General features: G+C 44.3%; 2 protein-coding genes across 6 annotated transcripts in view; one reads left to right on the top strand and one right to left on the bottom strand.

Annotated features, from left to right (window-relative positions):
* Positions 1 to 16,165, bottom strand: part of LOC116852774 (tyrosine-protein kinase Src64B) — a 64,010-nt gene that overhangs the window by 7,630 nt on the left and 40,215 nt on the right. For 3 of the 5 annotated variants that reach the window (XM_032833419.1, XM_032833415.1, XM_032833418.1), the window contains exon 2: positions 786 to 1,044. In XM_032833419.1, coding sequence (XP_032689310.1) covers positions 786 to 828 — 43 coding nt within the window. In that variant the 5' untranslated portion in view covers positions 829 to 1,044. Of the gene's footprint in view, positions 1 to 785; positions 1,045 to 5,502; positions 6,863 to 16,165 lie in introns of those variants that run through there. The other 2 variants (XM_032833416.1, XM_032833417.1) reach the window with 2 other exon arrangements.
* LOC116852775 (oxidative stress-responsive serine-rich protein 1) overlaps positions 1 to 16,165 on the top strand; it is a 33,163-nt gene that overhangs the window by 12,543 nt on the left and 4,455 nt on the right. The gene's annotated exons all lie outside the window — the stretch shown is intronic.

Below are 16,165 nucleotides of genomic sequence, written 5' to 3'. Positions count from 1 at the left end.
ATATATATATATATATATATATATATATATATATATATATATATATATATACCGTATGAGATCATTATTTTTGCGAAAGATTCGAGCCGGTGCCAAGCTGAGTGCCGCGAGAGTCTTCAAATCGAAGATCGGATCGAAGAGATGCGCGAGAATGCGGAAAAGGGACTTGTCCTAAATTCACTCGCGACAACAACGTCACTTGCGAACTCGATCAGCGTTTGTTATATCTCCTGACTCTCTCTCTCGACTCTAGTCAAATTAAATTCCCGCTTACATAATTCACCAGCGGCAACAAACACACTCATTGTCCTCGTAACCTAAAATCCGCGACGAAACAAATATCCTGTTTCTGATTAAAATTTCGCCGATAACGAGGCGGACTGTTCAGTCACTCGGGAAGAAGATTCGAGATTGCATTTGTACGAATCGATTACCGCACGAACGAAGAGCGAAAAATACAATCGACAACCATCTACGAACGGTAATCGATCGAAGTCGAAACCGATCAGCCTCGATCGTCGAGGTTCCCCCCTTCGGAAGATTAAACCTAGAGTTCTGAAGCGAGAGTCAGGATATCGTCCGCCATTTATAGGGAGGAAGCGAATGAGTGAGAGAGAAGCTGCAGCATATTTCGTCATTTCAGTTTTCGAGCTTCTCTCTCACTCCTATTTGCTTCTTCCCTGTTAATGTCGAACAGAGCCCGGTCCAATCGGGGATCATCACGAGGTGTGTCCTAACTGTTACTTGAGCAATTCTCATTCAACTGATCCCGACCCGTCACTCACCGATCGGCTGAGGCTCTTGCCGCTTGCTGCAACACTTCCCCATGCTGGATCCGGTTCCTGGTGTACCTCTGCGCGCCGGCCGAGTCCTACGCACCCTTTATCCTGGATCCATTCGCGGGGCAAGCCTCCGTCATCTCGCGAAACTTGGCTCGGACGACCAGCGCTCCAGCGACGAGGTGTTTCGCGCTCTACGAACTCTCAGATTCCCGTCCGTCTGCCCATCGTCAGATTATCGAACTTGGTGCTGTTACTGTTGCTGCTGCAACATAAGGCAGACGAGATCCGTCGTCATTTCTATCTTGCGTGATAATCTTTTGTGATTCCAAGGACCGCGATTACGAGCGGGGGATTATCGCGACAATGGTCACGAGGATGCAACGTCACGACGCCCAAGGCTCGCAGTCCCTCGGCAACGGAAGGTGTCGTCACGGTTCGGCGGAGCCGACGGCGCGATCGCGAAATCATCGAAGTCACCGCGGTGACTAACGCGCGCCCCGTTCGTCGGCCTCGCGGTCACGGCTTCTTATCGTTCTCGCGGTTTTCGCGTTCCTTGCGTTTGCAGTTTAGAAGCTCGATGAGAGGCGAGATCGCGGCCAGGTTCGGTCGTTCTTTGAACTTTGACCGATTGGAAAAGCAGTTAGACTCGACTGGACGCGCTGCGGGTAGCAAATAACGGAGCTATCTTGGCACGAACTTTACCGTGACGAAATGTTGCTTATCGCCATATTTAGTGGGTCCGACTATTGCGCGAACCACGCGAGAAAGGAAGGGAATCCCTCTGCGAAGGGCGGAAACCAACACGATTTTCAACACGAACGCAACACGCTCGGCCCGTTTAACGAATGCGTCCTTTAGCCGTGCACGCGCCCAAGGAACAGTCATGGAGGGTCGATCTAGAGATGTGGGTCGGACCAACCCCTGTGCCGAAAGCGTACGACTACAGTCTCTCGTTCGATCGGTAGAGCCTGACTACAAGTTAGAGAGAGAGAGAGAGAGAGAGAGAGAAATATAGGGAGGAGAGGACTATAGGACTGTACAAGCCGTGCACACCATCGTCGGCCACCATGCTTACGTGCATGTATATGTGCGCCCGTGCGCTCTGCGTGCGTTGTGTGCGCGTGCAACGACGAGAATACACATGGATGGCGAGAAACGGTCGATATCCCACCGCGTATTCGTACGCCATCCACGACGATACACTACTCGCCATCCGGTAGGGCTCTTACGCGACGAACAATGCGCTGCCGCGCGGACAAAGACGCATTAACGTTACCGTCGTCGTCGTCGTTGTCGTTAGGACGAAACGTCCTGATCCGCGCTGCCGTTGGCACCCGTAAGGAGCCGTTAAGTTTCGACGAGAAATCGGAAAGCGGGACAGAGCGACTCGACTTGGAAAGCTATAATTTGGAGCACACAATGGGGTAGTTCGACTTGGACCCGGGGCTCCACCACGGTTCCAGGCTTTATGATCGAAAGAGGGACGACGAATAAAGCTCGCTTGATTACGGCTAACGTGAGGCTTGGTTAGCACGATATTTAAAGTCTAACGTTGAATTATATGGAGAAACGAGCAGGTGTTTTGCGGAGTTTTCGTTTAGAGGGTAAGCTACGGATCGGTCGAGAAATCTCGCAGCATGAGACTCAGAGAGAAATGTGTGGCAATGGCGACTAGTTATAGTCACTAGAATAGCTGACGACTGTCAACGAGTGCGAATTTTGCAACAGTGCGAGTTTTGAGTGCAACAACAACAACAACAACTCATTCAACAACAATTCCTTCTTCAGTTACAATAATTACAGAAAAAGATTTATTAAGTCATATACATTGAGTTTACATATAAAACTCATATAGTTGTAATTTAAAATAAAAGTACTAATTCCTAGACATGTACTACCTAACTCTGGACGTTTTCACGGTTTTAGTCTTTTTAAATACGATTATTTAAACTTTTAACATAAAATATATGCATAAATGTATTCTATGTTTTAATATAGTTAGTTTAAATATTCATATTTAAACATCAATTCATATTTAATTCATATTTAACATTCATATTTAAAGATCAAAACAATAAGAATGTCCAAAATTAGAAATGTCTGAAAATTAGTATTTTTGCCACTTATACACACAATTACTACCACCATTATATATTTTCCTCTAAATATGGAATGTGCGTAATGATTTGTTAAAAAGTTACGTGTTATATATACTTGTTATAGTATATGAAATATATTACGTGTTATAGTATATGAAAGAACAGATTATTACATAGAATTTCCGACATATTTGCAGAGAAATGGCGAGAACGAGAAGAATACAAATAAGGAAGATAAATGTTAATGCTTTGAAGCATATTACGTAATTTGATAAAAGCCGTCGAGGTTTACGCGGGATGGAGCATTCTACCGAGATATATTTTTCGTCGAACACAATACGCGTCGTATCCCGGAGCAAACAAAGTTCCGCTCTTATCCCCGGCGATAGTGAGATAAGCGAGTCGAATTGAGTCGAACGTAACTTCCGTGCGAGCGAGTCATAGAAATCACGCCCACGAGGCGCTCATCGCCGATGTTCACCGTTATCATTTTTATTTCCGCTCACAATTGTACCTCGGCCACGCTCGAGGAGATAAAGTATGAGCGAATGAGCGAGTGAATGAACGAACGAACGAACGTTTTAGGAACAGCGCGACGTGAGAATTTACTGACCGTCCACGCCGTGCGCAGACAGATATTGTCGTAAGGACGGATCATAAACCAACAAGAGCGTTACTTATTGTCCGCCCGAGAAGTCTCTCCTCTTTTCCTTTCTTTCTCTCTCTCCTCTTTCCACTCAGGGTGAGGTAACAACTTTGTTCCTACAGATCGCAAGTCGACCACTTGCCTCGTCTCCGATATAAAATCGCAATACACACTTTGAGAGAGTGTAAGTGACATTTAAAGAGGAGAGTTGCGAGCGCGTATTGCCTTTTTTTCCTTGCAATTGAAATATTATTTCGCGCACAGAACTACCGAGATCTTTCCTTGATCGCTCCTTTAGTCGACCCGAAGTCGATTCTTCCGCAAGTGAGGGAGAATGCCGCAATGAGATCCGGTTATTTCATCGCGCTGCTTTCTATAGTCGCGGTGAGAAAAATTGCGGCGAAGAGAACCACGCGAGATTCACACTGAGAAAAATTACGCGCGATATGTGCGGTTCATTATTGTTGACTTATATCGGCGTTTAATTTAGCGTGCTGCTCGCTCAGCGTATTATATTTAATAATCTCCGCAATAAGATTACTTTGAAACGACTAGCGTAGTGGAAATTGCTGTTCCCTCTCGGCAAACGAGAATTTAGAGAGAGAGAACGCTTTTCCCTTTCTGCTATTAAATGAAGTGGAAAAATGCGTGCGTCGCTCCCCCTTTCGCTGATCTTATTTTCGTACTAATCGATAATGTTTACCGCCACCAACGGGCGTAGACAAAGGGGCAGCCTCCGCAAGATCCCGAAGTGGAAATTTGCGCGCGTTAAAATTGAAGATAGAAAGAAGAGTCGGCACACGCGCTTCTGTCACGTCGTTATCACGCTGACGTTATTACCGGAGAATCGCGGAAACATAAACGCGTCATCTCCCGCACTGACTAAGTGCTCCGCCAAGTGACGCTTTAATTGATCGGTGAGGCAGTCAATTGACTGAATTGAACCGCGAAGGGACATCTCACCCGAGTTAACGATCGCATTAACCAGTACACTTCGCGTATCGTGGAAATTATTACTCACCAAGACGAGCCGATACGCTCAGCTTCTCGACTTTAACGCGATTTTCTAACACCTCGTCCTTCTTTTCACTTGTATCGAGATGAAAAGAGAGAAAAAGAAGAAAAAGAGAGAAGACGGAACTGATAATCAGCGAACAGATTGCGATCGCGAATTGGAATCTGAGAGCGAATCACGGTCGGATTCGAAACTTCCGCGTGACACGATGGGGATTGCGATTGATTGCGATATCGCGCGGGAAAGGTGCGAATCTTGCGGCTCGATTTCCGATTCCAATCCGTGGTCGTAATCCGCGGTCTGATTCGAGGTTTATCAGGTTTAATCTGAAAATCGTTCTCACATGTCGAGAGGGATCGACGTCGATGGCGCGTATCTTGTTTCGCGTTATTGTCTCCGATGTAATCGTAATACTTTACGATTAACGCGAACGCGGAAATCGTAAACGTTTGAAACGAAAAGCACGGACAGTGAATGGACAGTGCACGAGAACGAATAACGCGAAATAACAAATTCTTATTGTTTCCCAATTTTGTCCTTCGTGTGTATCCCGTCAAGGCCGACGCCGAAAATCGCCTATTAGATTTTTAATTTATTTTATATTATTTATTTAGTATTCAGAATAATAATATTCCTTATTAATGGGAAAGACCCTTTAATATGTACATAAAATGAGAATAATTCAGCAGATAGAAATGTATTTAAAAAGAAAAAATATAAAAAATAAGTAAAAAATTTGATATTTTGTCGGCAATTTTGGACGAACTAGAATTACCGATGTCGTAGACTAATAAAGCAGTCTGTCAGAAGAGAAAAACGCTAATACCTCTTGCGTTCTCTCGAGTTCAAAACTACTCGTCGCTATTATTTCCACGAGAAAAGCAGACAAGTTTCTGTCGAACGTTTTAATTAGCAGATTCCCGTCAAGTCTGTCGTGATTATATGAACAGTAAAGCTTACCATATTGTGAGACCTCGTGGTCTTCACCGTCGTTGTCGTCTCGCTCAGTGTTTCTCCCGGTGTTTCTCGATCACGAAGCAAAACGGAAACGCGTTATTGTCTACTTTTTTTCTCGGCGACAGGGCGAGGATCCACGACAACGCGCGGCGCGTTCCATCGTGGAAGCGAGGCGAGTAGAAGACGTCCTTGCCTCGCCTCGCCTTCGCGTCTCGATCCTTTACGACGCGCACGCTATCAGCTCCTTCACGTCGTGTCGGAGAGGAGTCCCGGGGTTTTGCCGAGCGTGTAATTCATAAAACATTCATCAGCCTAGCGCGCCGTGAATGACGCAGAGATGTGAGTGGTTTTGTTGATGGAACGCGCCGTCATCATCGTCGTCGTCGCTGCCGCCGCTGCCGTCGTTGTCGTCAACGTCGTCGTCTTCGTCGTCGTCTTCGTCGTCGTCGTCGTCGTCGCGGATCCTGTTTTTCGCGTCGGAGAGATCCTTCGGACGGAAATCCGCGACGCGACGGCGACTCGGCTCTTCTTGCCCGGATCTCCCGGACTGAACAATGATATACGAGGCCTTGGCGCGGCACTTAACAGATAAGTTGCCACACGGCACTTGCGGCACTTTAATTGGAAATTCGGATCGCTCTTAGGGCGCGAGAGACCGTGCTAAGTGCAATCGCTTTGTTTAATCCTCCAACTCGTTACTCGGCTGTCGGGACGGACGCTCTCCACGTGGGATTTTCGTGAGGTCTAGACGATACCGCAGAGTGCAACCCGATCCGTTATATGTGTGTGTGTGTATGTATATACATATATGTATACAGGGCGGTTCATTTTAAACAAGCCAGCCGAATACCTCGAAAACTGACTGCGTTATGTAACTATAAAATCATCATGTCGACTCCCGATTCCATGTCGCATCGGCGTCGAAAATACTCGGTAGCGACTGTCAAAGCTGTGTCGGAGAAGGCAAACAAGCGAAAATAGCGGCTAGGACTTTCGTCCCAGAATTCCACGGTGACGTGCGACTAATTAGAGGAAATGCATTTCCATATCCTTTTTGACAGGAAGATCGAGGATGGCGCGTTGTACTTGAGCGGTATTATACTTTCAGCCGATCTCGCGGACAATAGAGGATGACAAGTGCTTTCAGGGAAATCTAACGAGCGCGTCGTCCGCGAGATTCCCACCGCAAATTAATTTCTCCAGAGAGACAGAGAAAGGGAGAGATCGAGGGGAAAGGACAGAGAGAGAGAGAGAGAGAGAGAGAGAGAGAGAAAAAGAAGAAGAGAGCGTTTAACCACGAAGGTTCCCGCGAGGCCCTAAGCAAAGTGGGCCCAACACGCGCTGTTTCACGGTCGTTCCCGCGAGAGGAGAAGAGAACGACGCGACGGGATACGCGTGTGCACGAAGCACTCGACCGTCAGCCACGACTGACAATGAGTCACGTGAGGGCCGTGACTCACGGGTGCACGCTGTACACCACGGGGTCGAAGAATAGACGTCGTTAAGGCGGTGGAGGAGGCGGAGGTGGAGGAGAGTCCTGGGAGAGAGCTCTGGATCCATGAGGCCGCAAGTGCCGTGAACCTCTGCGTGTTATCGCACTCAGTTACACTGACATGTGTGTCCTTTGTGAGGGCCCATCGTGGCCCGGTCACCGACCGACGACACGTGAAAAGTAAGGGCGCGAGATCAGTCGTGGGGATAAGGGTCACTCGCTCTCCACGTGTCTCGGTCCACGTGTCTACTTTTTGGTATGTGTTACGGCGTTTCCGGCTGAACGGGTTTGAATCGATCCGCGATCGATCAATGACGTCATAAGCTTCTACTAGCCAATCGCAGAGCTAATGACGTCACTAATCGCTCCCGCATCGATCCAAACCCGCTCCAGTCGAAAACGCTGTTAGAAAATGGAATTATGGAAGCATAAGGCACGATAAAGTGGAACAACCGAGACGTAGTGCGTTATAGTGAGATTTCTTAATGATGGATAATGTTTTCATATATCGAGTGATACTCGTGCTTGTTCTTATGTTTACGTGTTATGAAATGTAGGAATCCTAAGTACATTTTACAGCGTCGGCGGTGTCGGGATTTTTCTTTATTAGATTTTTGCACGAGATTCTAATTAGCGATGCGAGAGAGATATTTGATTCGCATATGTTGGTAAAATGAATGCGGCATAGCGTCTCTCTAAATATATCTCGGATGACGATCAATTATCATTATAAAGCCGCCGTCGAGATAATAAAAATATCTTGAAAAGTTGCTTGTATGACATAAAAAGTTTATTTGCAGAAATAAACTTTCCATCCTACAATGAAAATTTCAAGTACTCCTCAGTGAATTCTTCCGCGACGGTTATTCGAAAGCTCAACTCGATTACATACAATAGGAACGAATAAAGTGATCGTAAATTGAATGGAAACGCGCAAGAAGCTTGTCATCGTTTACAACACTGCAGGGAGCCGTCGCGCCGGGATGAAAGCGTCGATAGTCGAAGATGAATACGATAGTCCCGGGACATCTCTCGCGAGATACCGTTCGCCGCGTCTCGCTATTTCGCGTTCCTTAGCGAATTACGTATCTCGGCCTGTCGGAGCGGTAAATCGCGTTAACTTCTTTCTTCGCGCTCGGCATTGCCGCGGCCGCCGCCGCCGCCGCCGTGCTCCGTTCGATTTCATTTTTCTCCTTATCCGCTCGATGCAAGCGGGGAAAGTCGTAGAACGCGTTTTGAGATACTCCAAGGCCTCGTCCGGCAGTTAAATGGGATCGACTTCGCCTCCATTCTCGTCGTTTTATATCCTCGCCTGCCAGCCTGCCTGTTTGCCTGCTTGGTTGGCTGACTGGCTGGCTGGCTGGCTGGCTGGCTGGCTGGCGGGTTGGCTGCCTGCCTGCAGCCGCGCACGACGTGTTTCGCGAACGTGTATATTCTCTCCCTCTGTGAAACCAGACCTCCTCCCGGCATTATCTTCCGCGCGGGCACGCGGAAAAGTCGAGGGAAATGTAAAACCTGAGAAACAATTGTGAACCGAGCACGATAACCGTGCTATTCGAACAGGCCGAAACTCGCGAATCCCTTTTTTACGAGCGCTCCTCCTCCTAATCCGATAGCGGCATTTAATCGCGAGGTCGCAAATTTAATTTAAACTTCACGCTTCGCGCGCGCCGGAAACGCAAAAACGAATGAAAGATAACGGGCCCTGCCTCGTGTCTCTCGACAACTTGGATATCGCACATTTATCTTGAATCAAGAAAAACGAGTCGAAACCACGAAACATTTTAAACATATACACTTGGATACATACTCGGATTTCTCAATCGAATGAACTGCTCTTATGATTTTTTATCTGACGTGGTCTTAGCCGGTTTTTCAATGATAGTTTAAACTTAGATTTCAACTTAAACTCTGTTTAAACAAAACAAACGCAGAATAGTTATGACAAATGTTAGAATAGAGTTTAAACTTGAATCCAAGTTTAAACTGCTATTGAAAAACCGACCCTTAGTGATGTATTTTTTTAACACTTAAATACCTTAATATTTATCCAATTTCACTTTTTATTAACACACGACTGAGAGAGAAGAGAGATATCAATTAAATATATTAGATAAAAACATCAATATCTCTTGCTATCAATTTTTTTAAAAGAAACATCGACATGAAACACGTTTGGCCAGAAGAACACGGGAGGTCCATTTACTATCTGTCGCGATTTCGAGTTTAGCTTTTCGTCGGATAGCCGAGCGCGTTCGTGGCGTTTGATGTTTGAAATTTCCTCGCAGCGATACCGGGAACGTATATTCCGAGAGAATTATAAACGACTGGATGGCTAACCTTCCGGGGGGATATTAAGGATTCAGGGAGTACCGCATGGTTTGCCGCACGTTCAGGCATATAGATGTGAGGAAGCCATTATTGCGCGTTACGATCTACTACCAGCGCAAGGTGATGCTGCTACATAGTACCTCTACACCCACGATCCGAATATTCCGAATATTTCGTCCGGCCGCCTGTAGACGCTGAAATCTATGGGGCTTGTTACGAGCGATCATCGCCGGCGTTACGCTTCGCGTGTTAATCATAAAGCTTAATAAATTGTCCGCGTAATAGGCTACAGGACGCGTCAGAATCTGTCGACCGCAATACATGTTATTTGAGAATTTTTCCGATGGACAGTTGTGTATCGCGAACAGCGAAAATGTTAACGCAAAACGAAACGCGCGCACTGAGAAAAAAATATTTGAAAATCTATTTGTGCAATATAAAGCTTATTTCTGTGAAATATATTTTTACCTCACAAACAAATTTTATACTATTTTTTCTCAGTGCACTGAGAAAAATATTCGAAATTTTATTTGTGAGATATAAAGTTTGTTTGTGCGAGATAAAGTCGATTTCTGTAAAATAAATTGTTATCTCACACACTGAGGAAAAGATATTTGAAAATTTATTTGTGTGATACAAAATTTATTTCCGTGAAATAAAATATATTTCTGAGAAATAAAATTTGTTTCTGTGAAATCAATTTTTGTCCTACAAATAAATTTTCAAGTATTTTTTCTCAATGCACGATGATAGTCTTGCGAGTCGAGTTATCGTAAGAGACAGTTTTCCCTCTCTATTTCACTCTCTAAAATGTAGAATTATTTTCAATTTTTCGCGATTAAACGCGATTAGTCAAGTACATATCGCGATTTCTCCTCAGAAGTAACACGCGAATAATGCAGCGAGCGGAAACGATCGGTAAGAAAATTAGAATAATTTAAGTTCTTTAATGGAGCGAGATATTATCGAGAGAAGTCCTTCGAAGCACGATTCTCTTAATCGACGAGCAAAGTTTCTTGCGTAACTTTCAGCCAACTTTTCTATAACGACAATATCCCGGGGAAGGGTCATTGTTTCCCGCGGTCTCTCGCACTTCGACACATCCAACGCTTTGGTGACTAAACAGAATTCTCTCGGAGACCGAAACTCCGAGTTGAACGCGACGAACAACGTTCCACTCTCAATAACTCTCGGTTAACGACTGCAAATTTCGCGAAATAATACGCTGCCCATTCGCTACCGATTCCACAGCATGCTGTACAAATTTCTACGACTTTCTAGTCCGAAGATATCTCCTTGTTCAAAGCACGCTGCGCGGCGAATCGCGACTATCTTCGTCCGTGGAGGGATCGCGATACACTTTTATCGCTCGAAAATCCCCGACATCCGAGCGACCTCCATTTCGGGCATAATCGCTCGAATCGAGCGCAGCTCCGTTTGAATAATCGTTAGTAATTTAAAGGTCCCCGCGGCCTATTATCCCCGTCGCTGCAATCGAGCGCTTAAGAATGGACTTTCACATACCGCGCATTGGTATCGGGCCTCGCGGATCTAATCGCGGCGAATCTATGCGCGGGTAAACGGCGAGAGCAAAACGCGGCCAATGTCGGGAGAAGGAAGGCGTCGACTGTCGACACATACTCTCTCAAACACACACACATACACATATGATTGGATCGGTGCGCTGCGTGTCGCAAGCACGCAGGTGACGGTCGGTGCGCCTTGCAGACGCAAGTTAAATCGATCCCTTTTACTCGCACCCGAGAGAGAGAGAGAGAGACAGAGAGAAGGAGAAAGAGAATCGCGATTAATTTCGCGACAACGAGCAACGAGACACACGCGGAGAGGAAAGTCGCGAACTAAAAAGAGCCGAACAATCGACGAGAAAATGTGTGACTCGTGCGAAGTGCGCGCGATTGCCACGTAACCAGAATAATAAGCGGTACCTAGCGCGTAAACGACAACCACGATTAAAGACCCGAGGTTCTTGAGACTCAATTTTCCTCTAGACGAGACAGCGCTTTTAAATTGTAAAAAAAGTCCCGATAATGCGTACATTTTCGCGTTTTTCCTAAACAGAAATAGCCGCGGATTACGAAAGGGATAAAAATAACTCTGGAATGGAAATTGAAGTTGTCCCAAGTCTGTCTAATTTTCATCAAGAAGCAGGTTTTTCACAGAGAATTATTCAAGTGTGTATGAATAGTCGTTACTTGAAGCTTATCTCAAGTGAGATACTCAGACCTAAATTTAGAATTAGATGTGAGTTTTTCAGTTGAATTGTGCAATTACAAATGTAATGTCATGAATATCCTATGATCCAAGTGAAAAACAATCAATTTGAAATTGAACTTTGAGTATCTCTGAGACAAATTTCAAGTAAGGATTATCAATACGGTCCTCAATGTTTTAATTTTATACGTTGACTATTCGCGCAAGATATCGAATACGTGTTGACTAATATATGTGTTTCATGCAAATAGTAAACCCTAGAAATATATTTTCCGATATTATCAGTAATCTAATAAATGAGGCGTCGTCCGGGGTGACACGGCAGTTTGCGTGTCAACATTAATAAAAGACGAAGTCTGATACGACCACATTATAAACTGTAACACGAGTATGTACAACGAAATTGCCGTTGTCGGCGTTAATAAAAGCGCAAGAGGCGGTAGATGTTGGAAAAAGTTCGGTCGAGGGCCCGAAGTTCCCAACTACACAACTGATACGACAGACTCGAAAGGGCGCGCGGGGCAATTTGAGCGACGCGGGGGTGGCGAGGGCTACAACGTGGGGTAAACGTCTCTCTCTTCCATCGGGCCGTGCTAATGCTTCGAATCTGCTCGGTCTTCCGGCCAACGCGCCGACAAAGCTTTGATGCCCTCGCACAGCCGGAAAAAAGCTAGAGCAGGAGACGGAGGTGACTTAACGGAAGGGATTTATCGGCGACGACGGTGTAGGGGGAAGAGGAGGAGAAGAAGAAGGAGAAGGTGGAAGAGGAAGAGAGCGAAAGCATGCAACGGGATCGGAGATGATCGTAATTAATGCGCGATCAACGAACTCGATGAGCGTTCACTCGGGTCCATTGTCGAAGATCGACCCGGGCACGACTTCGGTGGAACGCGAAGAGTCCACTCTGACGAACGGTGATCTCGATGTGCCACCACCATCATTTATCCAAGTTTGATTCTTCCATAGGTTTCCGCGTGTTCTTTTACAGAGATAACAAGATGATTCATTCAAGATAAAGACCAATGCCTGAACACTAATAATACCTAATAATACCTAATCTAATTTTATATACACATTCTTATTGTTTTGATCTTTACCTATGAATATTTAAACTTTCAATATACATATATATATATATATATATATATATATATATATATATATGTATGTATGTATATTGAATATTTATATATATAAAATAGAATACCTACGTCTGTCTGTACCCTATGAATCCCTAAACCCTTTGACCAATCTGAACTAAATTTTGCATAGTTACTCTCTAGGATCATGCGGAAGATATAGACTACTGTGAAACTTGGACATGCCATCCCCCTGTCATCTTCTTGACACTTTGTGATAATCCAGGCAATGTCGGGTAGTTTAAGCTAGTGTAGCATATTCTATTTATTCTTTATTAAAAGTTTAAATATTGGTATTTAAAGATCAAAACAATAAGAATATCTAGAAGTATTATTAGAATAGATATTGGTACTTTTATCTTAATTCCTCCTCGACATCTTCCCCGAGAAGTTCATAACTAACTTAATTTTCCGTTAGCGGAACATTAAATTAGAAAAAAACTAACAGAGCAACAAATTGTTTTTTTTGCAAATTTTGAATAACAAATGAGCAACATATACAAATAATTATATCTAGTTGATTTTGTTTCGCTAACTTATAAGACATCACTTACGCTCTACACGGAAAAAATATTGTAGTAAAATTACGTTAAAATTAGATTTCTCTTCACGATGTTTTTTGTAAAGCTAAATTATACGGAAATGTAAAGCTAAATTATACTAAATTATACATAATATTTTACTACAGAAATAATAAATTTGACGATCTACCTGTTACATAATGTAATAAATATATTAATAATATAAATATATACAGATATGATATAAAACATTCAAGTAGTTACAATAAATTTGTAATAAAAAGTCAAACGTGTATTTTTAGTAATTTCAGTTATAATTATATATGACCTAAAATTACAAAATTTTACTGTTATTTTTACTGAAATATTTTCTCCGTGTAAAATTTCATTTCGAGATCGAGATCAATTTATATAATAAAAGTCAAACGTGTATTTTTAGTAATTTCAGTTATAATTATATATGACCTAAAATTACAAAATTTTACTGTTATTTTTACTGAAATATTTTCTCCGTGTAAAATTTCATTTCGAGATCGAGATCAATTTATATAATAAAAGTCAAACGTGTATTTTTAGTAATTTCAGTTATAATTATATATGACCTAAAATTACAAAAATTTTACTGTAATTTTTACTGAAATATTTTCTCCATATAGAATCTTATTTCGTGATCGAGGTTAATTTATTTGGTATATAAATGGCAATTTAGAAAGTACGAGAGAAAGAGAGAGGGAGATCGGGGTGTTTACAGATTGTTTATAGGCGATGGAACTTGTAACGCGCATCGCGCAAATACAGATTCTGTGTACACGAGTCCGAGCTGGTCAAGGAATGTCTCCTCTATCCTTCAATTCTTATCGATTGAGTCGTGAACGTGTCGACCAACGCAAACACTAATTCGCCGGCTACTCGATGCCGAGAATACTCCCCGTGTTACCAGGCGGACCATTCTTCTTCGCTTTATCACGGACCGCCGCATTTTTGGACGTTTATACGGACAAACGCGTGCGGATCCGGAAGTAGGTTGCGCGAACGGCCGGGCGCGATAAATTCGCCGTGATGGCGCGCACAAATTACACGCGAACGGTGATGTATATCCTCGACGACGTTTCATTTCTATCGCTCGCGCGTTTCGCGCAATTAAACATCAGGCCCGGTTCTTTTAAATGGGGGTTTTTGCATCATAATGAGTGTCTGGCGACCACGTACTCAATGCGATTGCGAGTCGACCCAATGCGGCCGGGCAAAGTAGAACTTTCGCGTTGCAATAACGAAGCCGAGCGCGGCGCGACACGACTCGTGCACGTGCGGTTGCACGAGTCTCAGTCGAAATTTGATCCCATTTTCGATCTCGTATCCCATTTAACGCCTACTTTGACACTCTGAAGCCTATATCAACCTCTTTTGATTCTATTCAATCTGCTAACAAGAGCTTCTCTTTAGAACTTGCAAATGGCACTTTGTGCGTTTTCTGCCACTTAAGCCTGATCTACAATATGCTCTTTGCGTTCTGTTTCTTATCTTCTATCTTTTTCTGGCTTAAAGTTTAAGGTTTGAGTCAGAAAAAGATAAAGAGAAAGAAGCAGGAAGCAAAGAACATATTGTAGATCAGGTTTTAGAGGTACTGAGCAGAACTACAGTTTTCTATATATATTGAACATACATTGACATTTCACAATATTCGAGTTTTTTGATCCTATTTTCGATCCCATTTAACGCCTACTTTAATACTCTGAAAGACCTCAGAGACACTTTTTTTATTCCATTCCACTTATCAGCTTTGCCAAGGCGTCCTCTTTAGAACTTACAAATGGCATTTTGTGTTTTCTGCCATTTAGAGATGCTGATAAATAGGACCTCAGTTCCTATGTGTATTAAACGTATACTTATCTTTCAGAATATATAGATGTCAGGAAGGTCGGATCGAGATTAGGGTTGAAGTTTCAATGCGAGGTTTCAATGCAGATGTTTTGAAAAATTCAGGTCAAAAATACGACTCGAAATTTCGACTCGAGAGTGCACATGTGAGTCCGACGATATGTGACGACCTCGGGCCGTCGGCGTGTGGAGTCCTCCGAGCGGCGCATTCTCACGCGCGGTGCATTCCGTGAGATGCATTTCGCGCGATGTCACCCGCGCCGTCGCGACGAAACCACTCATCTTCGACCTAACATCGACTTCGTGTCGCCGACTACACTTTTTCGCTCGTTGTCGTCGTCGTCGGATCGGATTTTCCATATGCACGGCGCGGAATATCCGTAAGGACGAATATACGTGGGCGCAGGGAAAACTCGTGCCGGGGGAGACACGATCGATGCGCTTCGCTCTCTTCTCTCTCTCTCTCTTCTTCCTCTCTCTCTCACGTTGGTTCGCCCGGAAACTCCGTCCAGAAATAAGCCGGCGAGGGAAGAAGGTGCAGGGAGAGAAGCGGGGGAGACGAGAGGCCGGCGGCTTTCATGATAACTCGTGCGAGGATTCGAGTGATCGCCGCAAGGACGCGTGTTTATTTTTTATCCGCTTGCAACGTACGCGCCGTCAGTGTCGTCATTGTCGTCATTGTCGTCGTCGTCGTGTCTTTCCTCGGTGCGTGTCTACATCTAACTTTCCAATCGCAAAACGCATGATTTATTCATATAATGCGCTTCCTGTCCGGCATATCGATTGATATTCGACATTGTCGTCCCGGCAACTAACGAGAGAGCCCAGTGACACACACTTAGGGGGTATCAGTTCTCTCCCATGTTGGGGTAGGTTGGTAATAAACGCTCCAGACTTTTCCGCCTGAAACCCGCCGTTTCTCTTTCTCTCTCTCTCTCCCCCTCTCTCTCTCTCTCTCCTCTCTCTCTCGCGCGCGCGTGAAACAATTATTGATCGGATGGCAAACCGCGACGATTATGTCACAATCACGCGCTATTATCGTTACCGTCGTCATTAGTATCAATGTCGCAGTC

Source organism: Odontomachus brunneus, unplaced genomic scaffold (assembly GCF_010583005.1).
Source record: "Odontomachus brunneus isolate Ranch 3 - 2012 unplaced genomic scaffold, Obru_v1 Obru_scaffold_256, whole genome shotgun sequence".
Taxonomy (NCBI): Eukaryota; Metazoa; Arthropoda; class Insecta; order Hymenoptera; family Formicidae; genus Odontomachus; species Odontomachus brunneus.
This window is presented reverse-complemented; position numbering and strand designations above follow the sequence as displayed.